At 46.9% G+C, this 25,154-nt stretch overlaps 1 protein-coding gene across 3 annotated transcripts; it reads right to left on the reverse strand.

The window, feature by feature from the left end:
* Positions 1-19,977: 19,977 nt before the first annotated feature.
* Positions 19,978-22,999, reverse strand: LOC106828356 (extracellular glycoprotein lacritin-like). Of its 3 annotated transcripts, none has more exons than XM_044756397.2 (5): positions 22,889-22,999; positions 22,244-22,264; positions 21,079-21,180; positions 20,593-20,694; positions 19,978-20,114 (listed from the first exon to the last, which is right to left on the reverse strand). In XM_044756397.2, the coding sequence occupies exons 1-5, from the start codon at positions 22,944-22,946 to the stop codon at positions 20,059-20,061; spliced, it is 339 nt and encodes a 112-aa protein (XP_044612332.1). In that variant the 5' UTR covers positions 22,947-22,999; the 3' UTR covers positions 19,978-20,058. The 3 variants fall into 3 exon arrangements, 2 of the variants coding, with proteins under 2 accessions (XP_044612332.1, XP_070351136.1); XM_070495035.1 differs by having other exon boundaries at positions 20,593-20,691; positions 22,889-22,993; XR_011497146.1 differs by lacking the exon at positions 22,244-22,264 and having other exon boundaries at positions 22,889-22,992.
* Between the last annotated feature and the right edge of the window lie 2,155 nt (positions 23,000-25,154).

The following is a 25,154-nucleotide window of genomic DNA, read 5'->3' on the forward strand; positions in this document are numbered from 1 at the left end:
TCCTGCCACATAGTAGGAGCTATAAAAACCTATGGGCTATATTCTGTGGCCACTTTCATAGGTCACAAATAGCCAAATATCTGGAAACTGGGGGCTGCACTGACGCACCTCTTCTCTGCACCATCCGGTTGATGGCAGCTCACAGGCCGACCTGTTAAGCCCAAAGGCTTGAGAAAAGAGAAGGCTACTCTGTGTTTGGGGCTTTCCCTCTTACATGTCCCCTTCCCACAAGAGGAGCAGGTGGGAAAGAAGAATTTCTTGCCTACCTTTCCATTCCTTACTTACTCTCCTTTAGGGGGAAAGTAGATGATGTTATGGGCCAGATGCTGACAGTGGCTTCCCTAGCCCTGAATCTGTTCAGTCCATGAATCAGGTGGGGGTGGGGGTGGAGTCTGGGGCAAGAGCAGAAGGCCCCTTTGGCCTGAGGTCTCCTGCATGGCTTTAACAGAGAGCCCTGCATTTTGAGTTCATAGTGCATCTGTCCAGCCATTAGTAAGGTGGATACCTTGTTCTGATCGCCATTAGGTAACAACCCTCCTGTCGTTTTCTGTACTGGTCTGAACTGGAGGGTCAGAAGGATGGGTCTGGGGCTTTTAATCTCCAAGACACTTGAATTTTCCTAATCTAATCTTAGGAAATTTCCCCTCCAACTCCTTCCTGAACGCCGTAATTTCCCACCACCCTCCTCTGTCATTTTGGCAAGAATTTTTGTCTTGTCTCAGGCTACAGCTTGAGAAGGACCCCTAATAGAACTTTCCGCCTAGGCTGGGAGATGTTTTTGGTGGACTTGGGAGTGTACCCATGTATTGGAGGGGAGGGTGGGTAAACCAGGGGAGGTGGACAGGTGGCAACTTTCTAGACCAGGAGAAAGCAAAGGAAGGGAGATTGTTCATCTGTCTCCAGCTCTGAGCACACTCCAGGTTTTCGTGGGCCAGGACAGCACCAGACCTGTGCTGCAGTAGGTCAGTCACTCTGTTGATCTCCTGAGCACATCTTTTTATATGTCCTGGGGTAGGACAATAGAGATCAGAGATGGCTCCCTTATTGCCACCCTCTCTGCCTTTGAATGCACAGCCTTCCTTCCATCTGTGAGACTGAAAGAGACTTTTATTTCCCATGCTCTTCTTCCCTTTATGAGTCCCATAAGCGTTTACAATGAACACTGGCCAGGGCTGGGGAGAGGTTGGCACATATTAGGTAGACAAGTCTGGCACACAGTCAGCACTTGGTGGGTGTTTGTTGAGTGGGTAAATGGGAGTCATTCACCTTATGGTGAAGCAGAAGTCTCGGCAGATGAGGATGTAGAGGAAGAAGATGGAGAGAAGGCAAGAGGGCTCAGGACGGGACTCTGGGAGCACGGAGCACACGGTCAGGAAATGTGCTGGGGAAGGAACAGGGAGCTCAGAGAACCGGGAGACGCAGCTTCACGGAAGGTCAGTGAGGAGAAACTTTCTAGAAGGGATAACTGTGTTCAATTCTACAGGGAGAGTGAGGGGAGTCAGGATAGGGAAACAGTCCCGGGGTCGTGGGTGTCAGTGACCTTTGGGAGAGCAGTTCCAGCAGGCTGGTGGTGCGCAGAGCAGCTGCAGGGGGCTGAGGAGTGCGTGGGGGGCGAGGAAGGGTGAGGGCAGCCTGGAGGTCCAAGACGTCACAAAGGATATTTTGGGATGTGGAGCCTTGAACAGCTTTGTAAGCTGAGGAGGAGGAGAGGTTTAAAATCAAAGGGACGGGGTATTTAAGGATGAATCCTTGCAGCGTGGGGGTCTCCAGCCTTCCTTTCTGACCCAACAAAACCACCACAGAGCCAGGCTTGGGATGAGACACTTTAATAAGAAATATGAACAGCTGAGAGATGGTGGTTGGGGTGGGCACAGTGTGGGTGCCGTAGGCACCTGCCGTGGCCCAGCCTGGGATGTGGGCTTCCTCATCATTAGGGCTTCATGACTTCACTGGCATGAGGGAGCAGGCTTTTTGGATAATTCATGGTTTCTTTCATTGTTTTGTCCCGATTTTATGGCCAAGCTTGGCCAGTTTTCTCTCTGGGCTGTTGGCTGGGGAATACCGGGAGAGAAATGTCCGGGTCAGGTTACTTCCCCCTACCCCCACCTCCTTCGAAGACCTTCCACAGGGCTGGCCCAGGCAGTCACTAGATCCTGCAAATCTCATTTACCTTGAATTATTCTTTCCCAGGTAGCTTCCTTTCTCTTTCTAACCCCAACTATTTACCTCCGAGGTCGCGTCCAGCCCCTGCTTTTTCTGCTTAATGCCTGCCCAGCCTCTTCCCCCTGCCCCCGGCCCCTGCCAGCCCTGGGAGGAAGTTCTGTAGTCTCTTCTAACCGAGGGGCAGCATTCCGGAAACTGTCCCCCTGGGGTGTGGAGTGCAGCAGCGCGGGCTCTTGATTCTTTGGTCTCCCGTTGCCTCTGATCACAGCGGCCTCTTCAGAAACCAGCTCTTCCCTGGAGGTGGAAGCCTGCTTAGAAAGGTCCTCACAGTGTCTTTCCTGGGGTGGCTGCTGGCGATGAACTGGGCAGCCGGGATCAAGCAGAGGGTGAGGCACAGGGAGGAGCTCGTGGTAAGAAGTAGCCAGCCACCTATATGTCATACGCCTTACTTTGTGGAGGGTATCAGGGTGGAGTCATCGCCCAGTTAGTGTAGACCAGGATTGAATCCCATACCAGAATCTATGAGCACCTGACAGGCACATCCCTCATCCTGAATGCCGTTGAATAGGAAGTCCACTTCCAGCAAATTCACCTTCTCAGTTAAAAGAGATGAACTATGCAAACACCTGATCCATTGTCTGGTGCAATATTCAGGAAATATTGGTTCTTTTCCTCTGAATTCTGCGTATTGCTTCAGTCTGCCTTCCCTGGCTCTCCCAGGTAGATTGGGGGAGCTAGCCTGAGATTAACCTGTGTTTACAGATAATCCACTAAGCAGAATCCTGCACTGTTCATGGCTTTTGGGCTGTGGGGGTGGGGATGAGCCCCTCCAGCATCCTCATGTCAGGGTGAGCTGAAACTCATTTGAGTGTGAGATGTAGACCCACTCCCATCTCCAGTGACTACCCAGCATGAGGTGCTGTTCATTCTGGCCCTCAGATCTTGGCCAATTAGTGCAGCAGGAAGGATTAAGGTCCAGCGCCAGGAAGGATTGTCTTTGCTCCACTTCTTGCTCAGCTAGAGAATTCATCATTTCCTGGACAGTCTTTGACTACCACCAACTTACTCTAAAGGAGGCCAATGTGAGACTTACAGGCATCTGTGGGCTGAGACTGCAAGTGGATTTCATCTTCTGGCTCTGAATAATAAGGGTTCAATTCGCCAGAGGTCCCAAGACATTTAGCCTGTGAGACACTCCTCTGGAACCCCCTCCTGCCCCAGCATCCTCGGTCTCCCTTGTCCTGCTCTATGCTTTTCTTAGTGCTTCTAACACACTATCTAATTTGTTTAACACGCTTATTGTCTGTTTCTTCCTTCTAGAATGTAATCTCAGTGATAACTGAGGTCTCTATTTTGTTTACATGTCCCAAGCACCTAGAACTATGTGTCTGGCACAGAATAGGTGCTCAATAAACAGCTGTTGAATGCGTTTGTATGTCTTTACCTCATTGCACAGAGGGAGGCAGGGAGGTTCAAAGAAGGGTAGTGACTCTGCCTGGGGTGTCCAACATCATCAGAGCCTGGAATCGAACCCGAATCTCTCTTAACCCATAATCTGCCTTGATTTGGGTCCAGTTTGGCCCCCCTGGCCCCAGCATCAGGCTTTCTAGGGTGCAGGCTTCCCGGGTTCATGTGCCCTAGTGCTCTGCTTCCATATAAGTCATTCCAGGTGTGGACTTTTGGTTCTTCATCTACCTACCTGTCCACACAGCATGTTACAAGGATTAAGGAAAGACCTTCCTAGTGCTGAAGTCTGTCCAGCTGACAGCTCGATGACCTCTAGGGGACAAAGGGGAGTGTGATAGAAGCCAGACTCATCATTAAGGATGGCAAGAGAGGTCGAGGCTAAGCTAGCCAGCAGCATGATGGTGAAGAGTTTCGTGGTGGAGCTGTAGCAGGCTCCATCTTCCCTGGGGAGGCTGCTTAGCGTTGCTGAGGATGCAGCCTGGCCGGGGCTTTATTTGTTTTGGCATAGGGATGGGCTCTGGGGTGCCTGGTTCAGGATTGGCTCTGGGAGCATTCCAGGCTTCCCCCCCAAGTTCCCTTTTCTGAATTCATTTGTTTTTGGGAACTGGAGATTTTGGGAAACCAGTTAACAGGAAAGTAAGGTCCCCAGCATTCCCCTGGTCTGGGCCATGTCCAAGTTGTGCCAGCCCCAGGCTCCATCTCTGGAAGTCCTTGGGTCACTAGGTGGTGTGAGCGTCCCTCCTTCGTGGTACTCATTGTTGGTATAATTGTACTTTTATTTGTGTGATCATTTAATTAATAACCAGCTCGCCCAGGAGAGTGGAACTTCCATGCTGGCTGCAATTCTATTTGTTTTATTTGCCATTGTTTTTCCAGCAGCTAGAAAGGGCCCAGAGTTGTTAGTAGGGTGAATGAGTAAAGGAGGGGCCAGGCTGTCCTCTAGGCTACAGATAAAGCTCCCTGTCAGCTGAGGACTGATGGAGTGGGGCAGTAACAGGAATTCCAACCACATGCCAGGCACTGTCCTGACTGTGTTCATGTGGGTATTTATTTAATTCACGATGTTTGTGAGGTCTGTGTTATTTATCAGGCAAAGAAACTGATGTTCACAGAGGGGAGGTGACTTGCACAAGGTCAAATATCTGGGTGGATTTGAACCTATGTTAGTCTAACTCCAAACTCTGCGCCTTGCACACCCAGGGTCTGGTGGCTCTAGAAGTGGGCAAGATGGAGCAGTGGGATGCCCAAAGGGGCACCTGAGAGGCCGCGGGGGATATGCCTGGCATGTGGGGCCTGGTCTTGGTCTTAGAGACTGAACTAGCTGCTGTCCTGTGCCCTCCTCTGGCTGGAAGTTTGATGGTCTCTCTGGGACCTGTTTTTGGGTCATCTCCAGGAAGCAGACGGCTGCTGCGCCCTGCGACTGAAACTCTGTCTTCAGCAGGGAGCATGGCTTGCTGGGTGCATGGGGTCCTACTGAGGGTAAGGCACTACCTGTGACCACAGAGAGCTCTGGGCTGTGCCAACCCAGCTGTGAGAGGGGAGAGTGGGGGGCTGGCAGGCACCCTCCCCTTCCTCTAGCGCTTCTCTCTCCTTCGGAAAGCTGGTGGAGTGAAGGAAGTTTGTCGTGGGCTGTCTCCCACCTCCCCTTCCTCCATATTTTTTCAGCCTCCTCTCTCACTGCCCAGGGCACTTAGGAACGGGGCAGGGACAGATGAGGGCATTCACAGCGAGTCCTCCAGGATGTGGTTTCAGCCCTGCATGCTTGTTTCCTAATTCCCCTAGTAATCTACAGGTTTAGGCCTCCATGATGTCCAGACTAGGCTATTTCAGTAGTTTCTCACTGCTCTTCCAGCCTCCAGTCTGTTTCCACTACAGTCCATCCTGCATGCTAATACTGGGGGAATCTCCTGAAGTTCACGCCACATCTCTACCTGAAAGTCTTTAATGACTTTCATTACTCATAGGATAAAGCCTGAGCTCCTTGGCCATGCATTCAAGGCTTTCCACCCTTCTGACCTCATGCCTTGCCCCTGTGAATTATTCCCTCCTCACCGAAGTGTTATACCTGTGTTCACGCTGTACCTCTGTCAGGAATGCTCTTTCCTCTCTGTCTACCTGCAGTGTTTCCCACATCACGATCCACATCAGACGTCACCTCCTCCCTTGAGTGACCCAACCTTCTCATCATCACACCTCCCTTAGTCACCTCGCTTCCTCAGTCCCACAATACATTCTTCCTCTCTTCCTCTCCTCGTTATTACCTTCTGCTGCTATTTATTGAGTGCCTGCCACGTTGCTGGTTTTGGAAATACAATGGTGCCTTATGTCCCTTATTGTCCAGCATTTACCACACTCTGTTCTAATTCTCTGTTTAGATCTATTGCTCCTACTGGTCAATTACCATTTTAAGGAGAAGAGCCGTAGTTTATTTATCTCTGTATCCTAATTTATTTAGCACAGATCTTAACACCAGCTAAGTGCTCCAGTCTAGTAAATTGAATAAGTCAATTTGCCTGTTCAAAGCTGGCCCCTGGGGGATATGTTTACCCTCAGTGGGGAGGGAGGGACCTCTGAGAGGCCTTCTTTGACAATGGAATATTTCAAGAAGAATGCATTGAGTGTATACGATATACCAGGCACCATATGGGTACTGGAGCTTCAACGCTGAACAAAACAGACCTGGTCCCTGCCCTCCTGGGAAGGTTGTCAGATAAAATCAAGTCACTCAGTTAAATGTGAATTTCAGATAAACAATGAATAATATTTTTAGTATAAATATGTCTCAAATATTGCACTGGGCATGCTTATATTAAAAAGTTGCTTATCGTTTATCTGAAATTCACATTTAACTGGGAGTTCTGTATTTTACTTGCTAAATATGGCAATCTTACCCCAGGGCTCCAGACCAGCCTCCGCCTTCTGCTATCTGTACCTTCAAGAGCCCAGCCTCATCCCAGTGCTCAGCTGGGATTCAAGTGTAGGGAAAAGATGGACTGGAGAGATGTCCAAGCACCTCACCTATAGCTCCCTCCTGAGAAAAGAGGTCACAGTGGTTCTTTACACACAAGTTCCAGACTTTGGGTCAGATGACCCTGTTATTCTGGCCACTCCTATTTGGTGAGGAAGTCTGGGTCTCATCCAGAGGCAACCATCAACGGGCTGGACATAAGGAAGATCAGTGGCTTCTGAGGAGGCCCAGGTGAGACACTGTCTGTTTCTGTGCTCCATGTTGGATGGCTCCTGACCATGTCAACGAGATCCCTCTCAGTGAATTTTGAATGTGAGACAGAGAGAAGGAAAACTCACCAAGATGTAAAAACATTAGACATAGAGGAGAGGAGGAAGCAGAAAGATGCCGAAGAGACAGGGAGAGGTCGATATTCGTGCATAGAGGAGCTCCTGGGCCTGAGGTTATGGCAAGGTGACTGTCGCCAGAGCAGCTGAGGGGCTCGCAGCCCAGTCATGGTGGCTCCCTGCATAGCACCCCACGAGGCCTGCTGAGACGCTCTCCTGATCCTCCTTCCTTCTCTCTGTTAGTTCATGAAAACTGAGTGAGTCTTGTAAACTTGAAAAAGCCTGTTTTGTTAAAAAAAGCATTACCTTTTTATCGGGTCACCTGCATCGAAGTTCCCATCTGCCATTACTTCACTGTGTGGCCCATGACCAGCCACTCCCCATCTCTGGGCCTCATTCTCCTCTTCAGCAAGGAGAGGAAAGGTCCAGAGGGATCTCCGAGGATCCCTAGGATTCCTGTTCCAGGATCTGGCACCCCTTTGGGTCAGAGGTAGAAACATCTTTGGAGACTGTCATTTCAAGGATGACAGCATCAGGCCGGTTAGTCTTGAACTTCCGTGTACGCCAGAATCAGCTGGGGACCTCCCTTCCTCTCCATTTAGGAGGTCTGGGATGCAGCCCGGGAATCTGCATTTTAAAACCAGTGTCCCAGGCAATTCTGATGCAGAAATGTTGAGGATCACGCTTGCTTAGGCTGACAGAGTGACTTCTAAGCAAAAGCTCAAACTTGTTTTCTGGTAAGAATTTTGAGAGGCAGAGTCTGTTGTTTTGAATGTGTGTCTGTGTTAATTGCTATGGTGGCTGCTGGCTGGGGGCATGGGGGGTTGGAGAGGAGAATGAGACTAACATTCTGTGAGGTCTGACCCTCAGCCAGATACATGATAATTTAATTCTCACAACAATCTGCAGGTGGTGTTGATAGCCTCCGACAGACTGGAAAAACGGAGGCTCAGAGGTTAAGTACATTTAGCAAGGTGAAGTGGATGTCAACTGGCACGGCTGGGATTTGAACCCAGACCTGTTTGGCTCTGATTCCCATGCTTCCCATTATGCCCCTCCTATCCCCAAGCATCAACAGAGTCAACTCCACAGTATAGCACCCATCAGCCCTTGGTTCCCCAGTGCGGCTCCATTTCACATATTCTGGGCTGTTTCCCACAGATCTGTTGACTATCATGGGAAATCAATGTTTCTGCCTCCAAACACTTCCCAGCCTGCCTCTCATCCCCAGGAACAGTAGAGATGTCTATTACCAAAACCGAGAGGCAAATAAGGCCATTGACAGGGGACCTGAGAGTGTAACAGAGCCAGAGGGAGCTGGTGCACATTGGGAACAGGCAGTGAAGGGGTTCAGGAGGAAGTCAGCAAGTGACAGCGAATTGCAGAGAGATTCCCCCTCCACGGGACCCTGGAGCAGGCAGGGAGGGCGAGCAGCTTCTGCCCTGCTTCTTAGTCAGGCTCTTGTGGTTCTTCTTGACTGAGTCTTCAGGGTCTCCTGCTGACAAGTCCATTCCAGCCATATCCACTTTCTCTGCAGGAAGGTCTGAGCCAGACGTGGCTCTGCCTGGGCAGTCTGTGGAAAACCCTCTCCATCTGGGAGATGGGGCCTCAAGAATGTTGCCCGAGTGGGCTGGCTGCTCAGTGCCACACACGTAGCCCTGTGCACTGTGTTGGGAGCCTGTGCACCATGGGTGGGAGAGCTGATGGGCCGGCCACACTGAAAGCTGCAGTTACCAGGATGCCTCATGACCGCTCGCCCACCCATGGGGCTCCCGGCTGGCTTTTCCCCTCTCCTCTTATAGCCCTTACGAACCACCTCTCAAACTACATACACAATATCCACATGGGATGTTTTCTGCCAGTAGCTCTGAGCTGTGGGTTCTATTCCAGTGTGAGGAGTGCAGGCTGTGAGAGGAGGCCACGACAAATCAGGATGGTGGGAGGTTAGACACTGTGGGGAGGCAGGGGATCTGGTCTCCCCACTTGCACATTGGGAGGTGAAATAAAAACGGCAGAGTGCCCAGTGGGAGGGATGGAGGTTGTTCTTGGGGTGAGCTGAGGATCACAAAATTATGGAATTTTGGATTTGGAAGGAACCATGTGACTTGTGAACCAACAGTGAGGACTCTAAGTGGGGAGAGACCCTAACAGGGAGCAGTTTGACACATCATGGTCACATCTATATGTTAGGGACAGTTCTACTTCCATTAAGTCCCTCATCCGGTAGAGGGGAGGGTTTAGAGGAGCCCTTGTTTAGAGGTGCACTGGCTTTGACACAGGCTTTGAATGCAACCCAGAGCACTCAATTTTCACGGCCAGCCTCAGGTGGCATGCTTTCACTTGTAAGCATGGAGTGTCCAATTCAGCTGGCTAAGACAACAAGAAAGGTATTATCTCTTGTGAGAGATACTGGAGGTGGGCTTGGCGAATTCAGCAGTTCCAGTACATCACCAAGGACTTGGACTCTTCCCACATCCCCACACTGCTGTTCTCTGCCCAGGAGCCCTGCCTTCTGACTCTCTCTCTTCAGGTAGCAAGCTGGCTGCTGCCGCTCCTGACATCACATCCTCACAATCTCCAGAGGCAGAAAATGGACCTTTGCGTGCCATTTTTTAAGATCAAGGGAACATCTTTTTCAGAAGTCTCTGTGGCAAAATTTTCTCGTTAGCCAGAATTGCAACACACGTCTGTGCTTGAACCTGTCTTTGGCAAGGAGAATGAGACCACTTTGATTGGCTTTGACCGATTGTGATTCATCCCTTGGTTGAGTCTGCCACCCCTGAAACACGTGGAACATGTGGCTACGAGGACGGGGCATTTGGGAATAAAATCAAGCTATCAGCAAGGAGAAACGGGCTTATAGCTTTTGCATGGGAAACCAACAGCATGTAATGAACAGTCTGAACTCGATAGGGTTCAGATAGGAAATGGTTTTATTTTCCTTTAATCATTGCCTTAAAAATGCTCTGTGGAACATTCATTTCTGGCCGCTTCATAATATCTCAGGAACAGCCCATAGTCAAGTCCAGTTTAAAATTTCAATATTACATCCAATTCAGCACCCACTTTCCCACCTCTTTTCTCCTCCTAAATACATATCTCCAACTCTGAGCCCTCCTTCGACTCCAGCACGCAAAGCATGGAGAAAATTGCAGAAATGTTGGGGAGAAGGAATGAGATGCTCAAGATCTGTCTTTTCTCTGTGATAAGACAAGCACTTCACGGGGCTGCTATGTCCCTTTGGTCTTCCTCTCCCACATCCCACCATGTTGACATTGACATTGTCTAGAATTTTAGTTCTTTGATACTATAGATTTAGTTCTATGATGTTCTTTTTAATTTTCCTTAGTCCCTTTGACAATTATTTAATGATTATCATTTTCCATATTTCTTGATACCTCTTCCTAGACTGAATTATTTGAATGCTTCTTCCATGATTGTTTTCTAAGTGGAATTTTTTGTGGCAAATCTTTTAAGTGTGGTTTTATTACCAGTGTCATTTAAATGTTAGTATCATCTTTAGAAAACATGAATGTTGAATTTTTGTCAAATTCCTTTGCAGAATTTTTGGGATCTAACTATAGACTTTTCCTTCATTGATCACTGGTATGTATAATTGTATTCATACATTTCCTAGTATCGAATGAGTCTTTTCTCCTGGCCTGGACTCCACTTACTGCTAGATTCTATTGCTAATGTCTTTAGGATTTTGCCTCAGTATTTACAAGGAAGAGAGATTGGTCTGTATTTTCTTTCTTTCTTTCTTTTTTTCGTGGACACTCTTTTGGGTTTTTCAATCCATGTTCTGCGGGCTTCATTTAAGTATTTATGAGGTTGCCTCCTCTCTTTGTGCTCTGGACCAGTTTAAGTGGAATTTGGTTTCTTAAAGGACTAGTAGAATTTACCTGTGAAGCCTTCCGGGCCTCGTGCTCTTTTGTGTAATAGCTCTGGATATTTTCTATTTCTTTTATAGTAATGTGTCTGTATATGTAGTTTGGCTCTTCTGGGGTTGGTTTTCTTGGATATTTTTCTAGAAAATAATCCATTTTACTCAAGTTGAAAAAATTTATTTGCAGAGATTGAAGCAAAATAATTTTTTAATTATTTGAATTTGCCTTTTATCTTTGTTATGTCCCCATTCTCAGGTCTTATTCCGGTTTCTCTCACTCCTCTCCCCTCAACTCTTTTTTTCTTGTTAAATTAGATAATGGTTTATCTATTTTTTCCCTAAATAATCAGCTCTTGGATTTTTTAAAGTTCAAGTTCTATAATTTTCTCTTTTCCATTTAATTAACTGCTGATTTTACTTTTACTAATTTCTTCTTTCTACTTTCATTAAATTTAGTTTGCTCTTTAATTTTCTTCGTTGATTGCTTAATTAATTTATTTTTACTGTTTTGGATTGATGCTAACATTTAAGGCTTTGAAATTTCCTAGAACACTGTTTTATTTGTATCTAGGATTTCTATATGCAGTATTTTCATTACTGTTACCTTCTAGATATTCAGTAATTTTGCTTTATTTTCCCCTTTAAATCAACAGTTGTGGGTTATAAATTCCCATATGAGTAAGAATTTTTTTAGGGAGATTATCTAGTTCTGTTTTTAGATTCTAGTTTTATTGTTCTATCTTCAGAGAAAATCCATTTGCATTATTTCTACATTTTAGGGTTTACCAAAGTATTGGCTGAGGGTATAGACTCTGGAGCCAGACTGCCTCAGTTCGAATCCTGGGTTTACCACGTATTAGCTACATGACCTTATTTAACTGCTCTGTGTCTCAAGTTTCATCATAGGTTTGTTATGAGGACTGAAAAAAACGGAAATTTCTAAAGTGCTTAGAATAGTGCCTGGCACGTTTTAAGTTTTCTAAAAGCGTTAGCCATTATTGTTGTTGTGGTTATCATATAATTTTTGATGCACTTTGATGAGTTTCTGAAAGGAAGGAATATTCTCTCTTTTCAAGAGTATTACATTAGCCTGTCTTACTGTTGAAGTTGCTAAGATACCCCATGGAAGTGCTTTTCTGTTCCACTTGCCCTTTATGGACTGAAACAGGTGAGTCAGAGTTTCTCCAATTGCTAATCTTGCATTTCCTAAAGTTTTGGTGCTCTACTATAAGAAATATTTATGTCGGTTAAATTTTCTATTGTGGATTGCAAACTTTATTCATATAAATACTCTTCCTTGTCTCATTTAATGTGTTTGCACTGAAAGAAATGTTATCTGATATTAAGATCAACATTCTGCTTTCTTAATTTGCTTTTGCTGGTCCTTTGACTTTCAGTCTTTCTGAGTTACCTTTTTAAATTTCTATTGATTTTTGTATAATTCCTACAAACAAGGACATTCTCATCATAACCTCAATGCAATCATAAAATCAGGAAATTAACATTTGATATGCTATTGATTCCTTATTACCATCTAAACCACAGGCCCCATTTAAATGTTGTCAGTTGCCCCAATAATGTCCCTATGGCAAAAGTATCCAATCCAAGATTATCTATAGCATTTAGTTGTGACATTTCTTCAGTCTTTCCTTGATTTTCATGGCATTTCCACTTTTGAAGATTACAGGTCAGTTATATAGAATGCTCCACAATTTGAGTTCATCTGAGTTTTCCTCATGATTAGATTTCAGGTTCTGCATTTTGGGCAGGAATGTCAGGAAGTGATACTGTATTCTTCACATTACGCTCTATCGGGTGGTCCATAATTTTGATTTGTCCAATTTTTGTGATGTTAACTTTGATCACTGATTAACGTGATGTCTGCCAGATTTCTCCACTGTGAATTACTCTTTTTCCTCTTTGTAATTAATAAATATTTTGTGGGAAGCTATTTTGAGATTACAAAAGTGTCCTGTTCCTCATCAAACTTTTATCAATGAGTTTTAGCACTCATTGATGTTTCTCGGCTGGATTATTTATTCCTGTGATGGTTGCCAAGTAGTGATTTTCTATGTCAATCATTTCCTCTACATTCATTAGCTGCTTTTCTACTGTTAGGAAAACCTTTCTCACGTCCCCATTTATTTATTCATTTATTTATATCGATATGGACTCATGACTTATTTAGTCAATAAATTATAATTCTATTACTGTCACTACTTATTATAGTTATTTTATAATCTTTTATAATATTTTTCTTTTCCATTGAGCTTGGTTAGTCTGAGACAACTTGACAGGATTGGTATTAAGCTAGCCTTCTGGTTACCTTCTGTATTCTTTTGACATGTCTCCATCCTTCTTTGAGCACTTTCTTAGTTTCTGGCACAACCAGGCATTCCAGGCTCATCACGTACTTTCTCTCATCTAGCTCTGGTGTCAGCCATTTCTCCAAGGATCTGTTGTCTTTTTTTCTTTCCTGCTTTTTCTCCCCAAATCCCCCCAGTACATAGTTGTATTTCAGTTGTGGGTCCCTCTAGTTGTGGCATGTGGGACACCGCCTCAACATGGCCTAATGAGTGGTGCCATGTCCACGCCCAGGATCCGAACCGGTGAAACCCTGGGCCACCAAAGCGGAGCGCGTGAACTTAACCACTCGGCCATGGGGCCGGCCCCAAGGATCCGTTCTCTTAAAGGTGCGTATTTAGAAATGAAGATATAGGCTCTACGTATGCTCATTGTTCTTAAGATGTTGCTGCTTCCAGGCCCTCCCAGTGGTCAAAGCTAGGGAATATGTTTGTGTGTATATATGTACATATGTGTGTGTGTGTGTGTTCGTACAAATAAACAAATACATGCACATTTACATCTAGGTGTATTTCTACATCTGTTTATATATTGAACACTGTGAGTTCTCACCGCTACTTCCAGTTCCAGTCTGACACCACAGAATTCCAGCTCAGTCACCCTGCACCATGCAGACCCGCTCCTCTCCCTGCTTGGGCTCTGACACCTTATGCCAGGACACTGCTTCCTCCTACCCCCGGACCGTGGGGCAAACACCTTCCTCTCTCTCTCCAGTTCCAACACCCTGCTCCAGCCTCCCAGCAAGCCCCACTCCCCACCATGCCGATGCCTGCCTGGCTACTTTACCTACTGGCTTTTGTACTGAGTTATTCAGAGAGGAAAGCAGGAGCGCAGGCAAAGTGGAAGAAAGGCAAAATGAAGCAGTTACTTTGTTATTGATAGATCTTTTCATCCATTGTTTATAGTTTAATTTTGCTTTGTGATCCAGTCTGAGAATCTTTCACTTTTATTAATGAATCTGTGCTATTTTTATTTATTCATGGAAAAGGTATGTTTGGCACTAGTTTTATCCTCTTAATGCTGTCCTTCCATTTAACAATTCTTATGTTATTTATGTTTTGCTATATGATCTGCGTTTCTTCTTTATGGTAGTTCCTTCTGATAATATAAAAGATTGGTAGTTTGTTTATAGTCCTATCGATGATCTTTATAGCCATAACTTCAAATGATGTACTCAATTCTTTCTTATTTACGGCTGATTTCCTCTACTCTCAATGATTAAAATAGTGTACTTCCACTTTCTCCTTTATCCCCTCCGCTTCACCATCTGATTTTCATGGATTATAGTATTGTTGTTAATTCTTCTAGTGATTTCCTTTATACCTTTATTACTTGATTTAGCAGGTTAAAATAGTTTTTGACACTCCAACTGTAAAGTTTGTTTGTCAGCCCACTTAGATTACTCTCACTCTCTCTCCCCACCATCCCCACCATCCCCATTCTGATCTTTGGTTGCAAGCTCGTTGTTCATAACATCCACCTTCTGCTTCGTAACCATAATTCCCACAGCAATTTTAGCTTTCATCTTGCATTAAAATGGATTTACCACTCACAGCTAACCCTTTTGCCTCATTTTCTCCATACATCTCTCGGCTGGCTAAAGTTTATCGTCTAATAGTTGTTTTGAAAAGGGTTCATAGGAATGAAATTCTCTGAATTCTTGCATGCTGGAAATATTTGTCTGTTGCCTTTAGCCTGGTAAAATAGTTTAAGTACAAAATTCCTGGATCGGACTTTTCTTCTCTCAGAGGAGATTTTCTCTACAATGTCTCTACACTGTCTTTTGGTGTCAAAGTCTGGATCCAGCCTGGATTTTTTTTTCCTCAATAGGTGTGTTGATAGTTTTGCCTGAATGCCCAAAGGTTCTTTCTTTATCTTTGAAGATAAGAAATTTTGGGGGCCACCCCATGGCTGAGTGGTTAAATTCCTGTGCTCTGCTTCGGCCATCCAGGGTTTTGCTGGTTCGGATCCTGGGTGAGGACCTAGCACTGTTCATGAGGCCATGGTGAGGCGGTGTCCTGCATAGCACAACCAGAGGCACTCACAACTAGAACATACAACCGTTAGGCCAGTCTCAGCACTAGTCTTTTTGAATCAAGTTTTCCTTTCAATCTGTAGAAATTCAACTTTTTAAATTAAATTTTAATTTTTAGTTGTGGTAAAATACATGTGACATAGAATTTACCATCTAAACCATTTTTAAGTGTACAGGTCAATAGCGCTAAGTATGTTCATGTTGTTGTGCAACCAATCTCCAGAACTTTTCATCTTGCTAAACTGAAACTCTATACTCATTAAACAAACAACAACTTCCAGTTTCTGCCTCCTGTCAGCCAGATTCAAGTTCTCTTTTCTTTTTAAATTTTATTTATCTATTTTTTTTTTTTTTTGAGGAAGATTAGCTCTGAGCTAGCATGCACCACCAATCCTCTTCTTTTTGCTGAGGAAGATTGGCCATGAGCTAATTTATCTGTGCCCATCTTCCTTTACTTTATATGTGGAACAGCTGCCATAGCATGGCTTGATAAAGGGCGCTATGTCCGTGCCGGGATCTGAACCTGTGAACTCTGGGCCGCCGGAGAAGAGTCCGTGAAGTTAACTGCTATGCCACCCGTCCGACCCAAGTTTTCTTTTATTTTTAAGGAAACTTGTCTTCAGTTATGTTTTTCTTTTCTAGGTGTTCAGTTCTCTTTTCAGGGCAGTCATTATTATATGTGTGGTGGATCTGGTTACAAACAAGGTGTCCTTGATGTTGCTTCTCTGATTATGTTGTGTACTTTCTGGAAGTCGTGCTTCACCAGCTCTGCCCATGACCTGTCATTGTGGGACACTGTGTCAGCATCCTCCCCCAGTGTGGTTCCAGTGAAACTGGATTTGGCAGAAATTCTTCACAGAAAGCGTTATTTGGAGTTGTGAGTGCTTGCTATTTTCATCCAAAATGGAATTGATGTATCTGTATTTATTTTTCTGTTTGTAATCAATTCAACTGGTTTTGGAGATAAGAAGTTGGTAGATATATCTTCACTCTTCCTCCTTATGTCTGGAATTGTGTTATGGAGTGTTTTTTCCCATTAATTTGTATATGGTTTATTTAGAATATCATCTATATCTGAACATCAAACTTCCATAACCCCAGAAAGCAGGAAAACAACTACAAACTCAGAAATAAGCCTATTTTTTATTAAACAATTTTTTTGGTCATTTCATGGAATTTGGGGTGGGAGGGGAGGAAGAAAGCTATGCTTGGCTCTCCATCTGGACACAGATGTGTTTGCATGTACCTTGTACCTTGAGCAGTTTCTTCCCAGAGACCAACCCTTGGCCACCCCCCAACCCAAGTGACCTTCTGGAGTGGACAGACCTGCATCACAAGGGGGAGCTGTCTGCTTCTTTTTTCTTCTGGGCTTAGGTCCTTTGTCTGCTGCCATTGTTTCTGGGGTTGAAAGCGATTTCATCCCAGCTGAAATTTTCTCTGAAACAGTATCTGGGGAAGCTGTTCCCCTTTATCAGGCTTGGTCATGATCACTGTGCCTCCAAAGGCACTGAGATTTGGGTGTGAGATGGTTGAAGTTTTCTCTCCTTTGTCGGGGGAGAACCTGGGATGTGTTGGGGTGCTGGAAGGCAGATATCACAGGAGCCTGGGTGGGTGCTGTCAGTGGGCGGGGTAGGAGAAGTGTTGTGTGCAGGTATGGGCCTGAGTGGACGGTGCCTACATGAATCTCCTTCTCTCAATACGCGGACTGCTTGTTAAGCATCTATTTACTACCCGTCAAGTATTAGGGATACTGAGATGGATCCCACATAGACCTGCTTCTGAAGAGTTGCCTAAAGGTGAAGAGGTAGCACATGTGCCAAACTCATGCTCTGAGAATAGAGAGGATGGAGACGTCAACTTCACGGGATGGGAATGGAGAGGTGGGTGGAAGTGGTGAATTCATTCAATATCCAACTCTTATTTATTGAGTGCCTGCTGTGTTTCAGGCACTGTTTTAGGCACTGGGGAAACATCAGTGACAAGAACAGAAACCTCTGCCCTCCTGATGCTTACATTCTAGTGAGGACAGCAGACAGGTAAGTAAATTGTATAGTATATTAGATGGTGAGAAATGCCACAAGACGAATAAATTCTAGAGATCTGCTGTACAACATAGGGTCTACACCTAACAATACGATATTGTGCACTCAAAAGGGTAGATCTCAAGCTAAGATGCTAAGTGTTTTTAACACAGACATAGCAAGGGAACACAAGAAATCTTTTGGAGATGAGGGGATATGTTTGTTACCTTGATTGTGGTGATGGTATCATGGGCGTATGCGTATGTCCAAACTCACCAAAATATATACATTAAATATGTGCAATTTTTGGTATATTAAATATACCTCAAAAAAGCCGAAAAAAAGGAAAAGAAATGCTAAGGACAAAAATAAAGTAGTGACTATGTAGGGGGAAGTTGCAGTTTTAGGCAGGCTGGCCAGGAAAGGCCTCTCTGAAGAAGTGGCATTTTGAGCAAAGATTTGGAAGAAGTGAGGGAGGGAGCCATGTGGTTACACGGCAGATGTTAACATACATCTTTTGCAATTATTTAATCCTTGAATAAAAAAATCTAGATGCCAGCTTTAAAATGTGTGAAGGAGTACTTAGTTTTTTTTTTAAAGATTTACTTTTTTTATTTTTTTTCCTTTTTCTCCCCAAAGCCCCCCGGTACATAGTTGTATATTTCTCGTTGTGGGTTCTTCTAGTTGTGGCATGTGGGACGCTGCCTCAGCGTGGTCTGATGAGCAGTGCCATGTCCGCACCCAGGATTCGAACCAACGAAACACTGGGCCGCCTGCAGCGGAGCGCGCGACCTTAACCACTCGGCCACGGGGCCAGCCCCAGGGGTACTTAGTTTTTAAAAATTCTTTTAGAAGAAACTATCAGAAAGAGAACTTAAGAAAAACAATCCCATTTACAACAGCATCAAGAAAATAAAATACTTAGGAATAAATTTAACCGAAGAGGTCAAAGATCTATATGGTGAAAAGTAAGACATATGTATCAACATAATGGGAGATTATTCAACCGTTTGAAGGAAGGAAATCCTGTCATTACATCAGCATGAAGAGAACTTGAGGGCGTTATGCTAAGTGAAATAAGTCAGACAGAGAAAGACAAATACTGTATGATCTCACTTATACGTGGAATCTAAAAAAACCCGAACTCACAGAAACAGAGAGTGGATTGGTGGTTGCCAGGGGCTGGGAGGTGGGGGAAATGGGTGATGTTGGTTAAAAGGTATGAACTTCCAGTTATAAGATAAGCCAGTAGCCTGATGAGACGATGAATTTGGGTTGGGGGTGTGTACCTGCTGCCTTGGCTGCTGTTATAAAGTACCATAAACTGGATGACTTGAAACAAGCTGGATCGGTTGTCTCCCGGTGCTGGAGGCTAGGAGTCCAAAATCAAGGTGTCGGCAGGGCCGTGCTCCCTCTGAGACCTGCAGGGGAGAGTCCTCCCTTGCCTCTTCTTGCTTCTGGTGTTCTCCGGCAATCCTCGGCGTTTCTTGTCTTATAGATGCATCACTCCAGTCCCTGCCTCTGTTGTCACGTGGCCATCTACCCTTGTGTGTCTTCATATCATCTTCCCTCTATGTGTCTCTGTGTCCAAATGCCTCTCTTCTTATAAGGACAACATATATTGGATTAGGGGCCCACCCGACTCCAGTATGACCTTCACTAGTCACATCTGCAATGATCCAATTTCCAAATAAGGGCATGTTCTGAGGTGCCAGGGGTTAGAACTTCAGCAGATCTTTTTTGGGGGACACAATTCAACCCACAAAATGGCACAGTCTATCCAAGTGTGAAGTGCCCCATTTACCGAGTGTTGATGATAATCAGTGCTGGGGGGGGGGTTGTGGGGTGGGGTAAGGGGCCTGTTCCTGAAGATCTCACTCTGCTTCCTTGACCGTGTTCTCTGAAGCAGAGGATGTGTGGTGGCAGTGTGAGGAGTGAGTGGGAAGATGCATTTCTTCATTCAGTTAAAACAGGGTGGGGGTGGAATGCCCCCCACTCCTCAGAATAGGAGGGGAGGGAATCGCATGGGGTGGGAGAAGGACGGTCTAGAATCAGTGACTCTGGGGATGGAGGAGAGCAGGGGTGCCGTGTGCCTGGCTCCGGGAAAGGGTGGCAGGAGGGCTGATCGTGTTCTCGTTTCCTCGATGGTCGTGAGTATTTTCGCCTGCCCGCCTGTGTGCTAAGCACCATCCTGGGCTGTGGTGGAGGGAGGCAAGGGATGCAGGGTGATCACAGGGATAATTATAATGGATTCAATTGGCCTCTTTCATCAAGTGTCAGCTCTCACTGCAGTGGCTCAGTAGTGACTGACTGGATCTGATTCGCCATTGCCACTCACTTTGGTCCAGTGTAAAAGGTATGAATGGAAGGTAGGAGGGACATGTTTTCAATAATGGTACAAGAAAGGGGCTTAGCAGTGGCTCAGGCTTTGACTATTTTCGGGATGATAAATCCTAGTTCTTTGGAGGTTGGTTTAATTTTTGGAAATGCTCAAATGTCACTAGGAGCTGTGTGTGAAGAATGAGGAGGTAGACCAGCAGTAGAGTGGGACTTGGAGCAGAGGCAGGCTCAGCACGGGTGGCTGTGGCTCAGTGTGAGTAAGAGGGCTTGGGAGAGGCTGTGTCCTCAAGGCAGGCTGAAGTGGCCGAGGCCTAGGACAGGACACCCGGTGCCTCACGGCACTCCAGGTGGGCTTTTCTACCCCTCCTGCAGGGCCCACCCCACAGAGCACAGCGCACGGCAAGTTGGATGCTTTCAGTTTAATTGTTCTGAGCTGCAAGCAAGTTTAAGGCGATAAGTCCAGAGACCCCATTCTTTTCAGGTTCTCAGGGCTTAATTGGAATGAATTTGTCCCTCAGTTTTCTTACAAATTCAGTTCCACCTAGAAGAAAGTTGAGATGAGAATGAGGTTTGAAGGGCCGCAGGCACCAGCTGCCCCCATTCCATCCTCCCCAACTCCATCTCCTGCCTTCCAACCTCACAGAGCCCCTGGCGGGCCTCACACAGAAGTCAGAGGGATGGAGGTTACAGTCCGAGAAGCCGAAGGACCTGCGTTCTTCCCCCACGTGGGCAAGGGTGAGAGGAAGAGAAACAGAAGCAAGTGAGCTCTGCAGTGGGGGCTGGGGGCAGGCTCCAGGGGAGTCTAGTAACAGACAACCATGGCGGTTTGAGTGTGGATGAGAAATTGGAGACGTGGGAAAACACAACACGAGGGAAGCTTCAAGGTGGGGGAGGCTGTGGGGTTCCAGGTGTCAGGCATGGAGTGGAGATGGGGACGTGTGCTCACCCACCTCCCACCCCTGGAGGGTGGGCGGGGAGTATTCCTGTCCCCACAAGCCTTCGCCTTGGGATGCACTCACCTTCGAAGAGTTTTTTTCCACCTTCAATTCCTTCCCGCGCTCCTTTTCTTGCTTCTTCAAGGGTACGCCTTGCTTTCAAGAGTCTTCTCTCTGCTAAGTCTTCTGATTTTGGAGGAGAGTCACATCAGCAGAAAAGCCACATCATTTAAAGAGAACAGCCCCTCCCCCACTCAGGTCCCCCCTCCCCCATCCATATTATTCCTGCACAAATTCCTGAAGGGGAGAAGGTTTGCTGAGGGGCCCAGCTTCTCTCTCACAGGAAGGTGGGTGTGCTGGGAAAGAAACCAGGCAGGGTGCAGGCAGCAAAATCCACTGTTGTAGAAACTCTGTGTGTGGGTGCACTGTGCACCCCCATTTGTGCCTTTGTGTTCAGGTGAGTGGATATGTCTGCTTCTCGCTGGGCTTGTCTCTGTGGGTGGAGGCGTCACGCAGGCCTGCCACCAGAGACTTCTCTGGGTTGTTATCCGGTGTGGAGATGAGACTTACTCAGGGGTTTTAGTTGTTCCCCTGGGGCGAACCCGTCTCCTGCTGCCGTCTCTTGGGGTGAAGCAGATTCCACTGGAGCTGTGATCCCCGCACCAGGTTCAGCTGCAAACACACCAGTTTGTTGATTTTAGCAAAGTCAAGTGTTGTTTTTCCTTTGGAATGAGTGGCAGGCCCCAGGATACCTAAGAAGTGCTGGGTGCCAGGGTACAGAAGCATAAGACATAAACCCTGCCCTCCTAAGGGAGATAAGATTTCTACACACTCTGTGCTTGTTACAGACTGAATGTTTGTGTGCCCCCCCCCCCCCCCCCCCACCCCCGTGGTGGGGCCTATGAGGTAATCAGGTCATGAGGGTGGAGCCCTTGTGAATGGGATTAGTGCCCTTATGAAAGAGACCCTAGAGAGCTCTTTCTGCCATGTGAGGACACAGTGAGAAGCTGGCAGTCTGCAGCCTGGGAGAGGGCCCTCCCCAGAACCCGACCATACTGCACCCTGACTGTGAACTTCCAGCCTCCAGAGCTGTGAGAAATCAATTTCTGGTGTCTAAGCACCCAGTCTATGGTGGTTTGTTGTAGCAGCCCAAAGGGCCCAAGACACTGCCTCTTGGAAGGTGGACAGGGCTGTGGGGGGCTCTGGGGGGTGGGAGAATCAGGGAGTGCGTCAGAGAGAAGCTGGGTCTTGAAGGCAGGATTTTGGCAGGAAGGATACTCTAAAGGGGCTGCCCTGGGGGCAGGAAGAGAGCTCAGGGGAAGGTGTGTGCGGGACAGGTGTGGGGAGTGCAAACAGCTGGTGTGGGTGGTACGTGAAGGAGGCACAGAAAATAGGCTTGGAAAACGAGGTCTGAGCCCTGAGAGTAAGCACCTCACTAAGGAATTGGGAGTTCTGGGAGGTGTTTGTGGGTGAAGGTATTAATACATGTGGGACATTTCCCTCATCACTTAGCCTCATCTTTTTCTCCCTTTTATTCACAATCAACCGTTCTCCCGTTCTTCCCACTGACCTTGCCTGCCTGGGTGATCCCATTTTGTCCTTAGCCTTGTCCCACCCCAATCCATGCTCTTCCCATTATCACCAAGAGCAGGACCTAAATCCCCTCCTGCTGGGTTCCTCTCCCAGCCTCCACTGACACCCCCAGGGCAGGGACCAGAGGGAGAGAACGACTCACCACGGGTCACAGAGGCATCTTCTGCAACGGAGGAAAGAGATGACAGTGAGGACTGAACCTGACCTGCCTGAGCCACCTTCCCTCCCATTCCCAATCCTCAGCTCTCTGGAGCATTTGTGGACACAGGGGGACGCATTTCCGTGCTGGCTGAACACGCGCTTCTGCCACATCAGTAGGCCCACCAGGGCGTTCTTTCTGATGTTTAACTAGAACTCCTCCTGCAGTTTTCTGAAGTAGGTTCTCCTCAGAGAAGGGTAATGTTGCTCTGAAAACTGGCAAGTGGAGTGTGGGCTAGATTTTAGCCCCTACCACCCTCTGCCTGGCACCCTTATGTAGGGGGCAACCTGCCCAGCTATATGCGGTGGTCCAGAAGCCCCCCCTGCAAGAAGGCCAGTGACTGAAGCATAGCGGGTAAAGGACAGTGTGGAGGAGATGAGCCTGGGGAGCAGGCAGGGCCAGGGGTTTCTTGGCTCCCCTGCCAGTGGGATTAAGAGGCCACATGTGGAGAACTGGGGGCAAGTGTCACTCACAGAGGCAGGAGGAGCCAGGACAGCACTGGGAGAGGAAGAGAAGAATGAAGACAGGAGCTAAGGCTGCCCTGGACTGTGAGGGCTCTGATGGGTGCTGGGGAAGGGCCATACTCACGGGCACAGACCAGGGCCCCAGCCAGAGCCGCCAGGAAGAGAAGAGCCAAGAATCTCATGCTTCTGGATGAGGAGCAGGTATAACCACAGAATCCTCAGAGGCTCTGCGAGTACTGGTGCTGAGACTGCTGGGCCCTTTTAAAGATACCAAGGGCCAATGGGAAGCAAGCTTGGAGGGGTGTGGCTTCCGCATCCTCCCCTCTTTGTCCCCCAGAGTGTCACCTGCTAAGTCAACAAGGGCTAGCTGGGGCTGGCTGATATCCTTGCAGGGAGGTCCTTTCCCTATTGGCTCCCAGCCATCCCTTTCCTCCCTCCTTCCTTCCCCACCCCACCTGCCCTCTGGGTCACGTCTCTGGGATCTCAGAGAATGGAGGCAGAGCAAGTTTTTTTGGGGGGAGGTTCTGCAGCATGTGTGTTGAAGGTACTGGTAGGACTCTCAGTCCTGGCATGTCTCCATCAGGACTGGGGGCTCAGGAGATCACAGCGTCCACCTTGGCCTTGATCTCCACAGGATTCGGTGCAGGGGCTTGAAGGTTTCCCCAGACTAAGCAAATCCCTTTCTCTGGGAGGCCACACTCAGAACATGTGGGGACTGAGTTCACAGCTCCTTTCTTCTCTTAAGGGATGGCTTTGAAGGCACATGTGCCTTATCTGGCATTGTCCCCTGGTCTTGAAGTTATCCACCTGCTGGGAGGAGCACCTCCAGCCTCACGTGAGTCCCTGTCAACCTCTAACTTCAGGCCCCATCAATGGGACCCCCCATGTTTCTGAGAGAATCTCCCGGTTAAAGGATGATGGTCGTTCACTGAAATTGGAACTTGATTCTTCATTCAAGAGGGGCGCTGATCTACGGTGTGAACAATCCAGAAAAGCAGATAATTCTCTGGGACTTGGGATTTCTTCCTCTCCTGAACTGGAATTCAAAAGGCCTGGATTTTTAGTTCTGGCTTTATCATATACCTAGGACAGTATGCTGTCATATACTGAAAAACTTTAGATTTTCATCTGTCATCTGGGAGTTATGGCTCCTATGTACAGGATAGTGGTGGAGATTAAGTGAGATAATATATGGTAAAGCATTTTTTAGACAATAAATTTCTGTGGAGATGTGTGGGATTCTTAGCTTTGCAGAGTAAAGTTCAAGAGTAAAGTTATGGGTAGGTTTGGTTCAGGCTGGTGCTAAATGCTAAATTTATAGAAGGGGGCTGAGGAGAAACAGGAGTCAGTTGAAGGACTGACGGGTGGAGAACAGGGTACTGGATGTCCACTTGTGATCCTCCGTTTGCTTGGTGTTGGCTCCCACCAGGTCCAGGTGGTCCTGCAGGCTTCTCTGCCTCAATGGCTGCTCTGAAGATTTGTGTGGGAAAGGGCGTACCAGGGAATTTTTGACATGAGGGTATTTTGGGTGCCTGGGTTCAGAGCATCCATTTCCTCAGGAGATAAAGGAAGAGCAAATGAATGGGGTGGGACATGAAAGGTATGAGGAGTGAGAACTTTTAGCCCATTTCACCCATCCTTAACCTCCAGGTAATAAGACCATCACATTCAGGCAGCTGATCTGCTCCAGGCATAGCTCCCTGTGTGAGTCAATAGTTGAGATTTATCTGACATCTAACAGTGGCCAGTAGGTGAAGCAGAGAGATGCATTGAATTAACACAGGAACAGGACTTGGCAGTTGACTGCCTGCCTGAGGGGCCAGGTCCGGGAGCCTTGAAAGTGCTAGTGGCCTTCACTGCAGCAGGGAGGGCTGAGGGACAGGAGAAAGGTTTGATTGCATCAGTGCCCTGGGATGTGTGTCGTGTACACTGCATGTCAGAACAAGTGCTGACTCTAGATCTCAATCTCATTGAGCACATTAAAAAAGCCAACAGGAGCAAACGATGATATTTGCACAAGTCTTTTCTAAGAGGAAATTAGAACTTTGGCATCAACACTAGAGCTGTCACAGAGCAGGGTCTTTCCAAATGTCACTGCTCAGCTCTTTTCCTCTCCAAATTCTCCTCTTGGCCTCAGGAATTAAAGAGGCAGACAGTGACAAAATGGGGTGAGGCGGAAGGTAGAGACAACTGTTCTACATAAATTTTCATTACTTTATAACAGGGCCCAAGTTCAACGTTACCCCAGATTATAGGGCCTGGGAAAGAATTGGATACATATATTAGAGAAAAGAGATGCACCACATGGATGCGGTGGTGGATGAGGGGCTGTTCTCTGTGATGTCTTGTCTTCTAGGGTAGCTGACCTCCATGATGGCTGTTAGTCAGTT

This window comes from Equus asinus, chromosome 22 (assembly GCF_041296235.1).
Source record: "Equus asinus isolate D_3611 breed Donkey chromosome 22, EquAss-T2T_v2, whole genome shotgun sequence".
Classification (NCBI taxonomy): domain Eukaryota; kingdom Metazoa; phylum Chordata; class Mammalia; order Perissodactyla; family Equidae; genus Equus; species Equus asinus.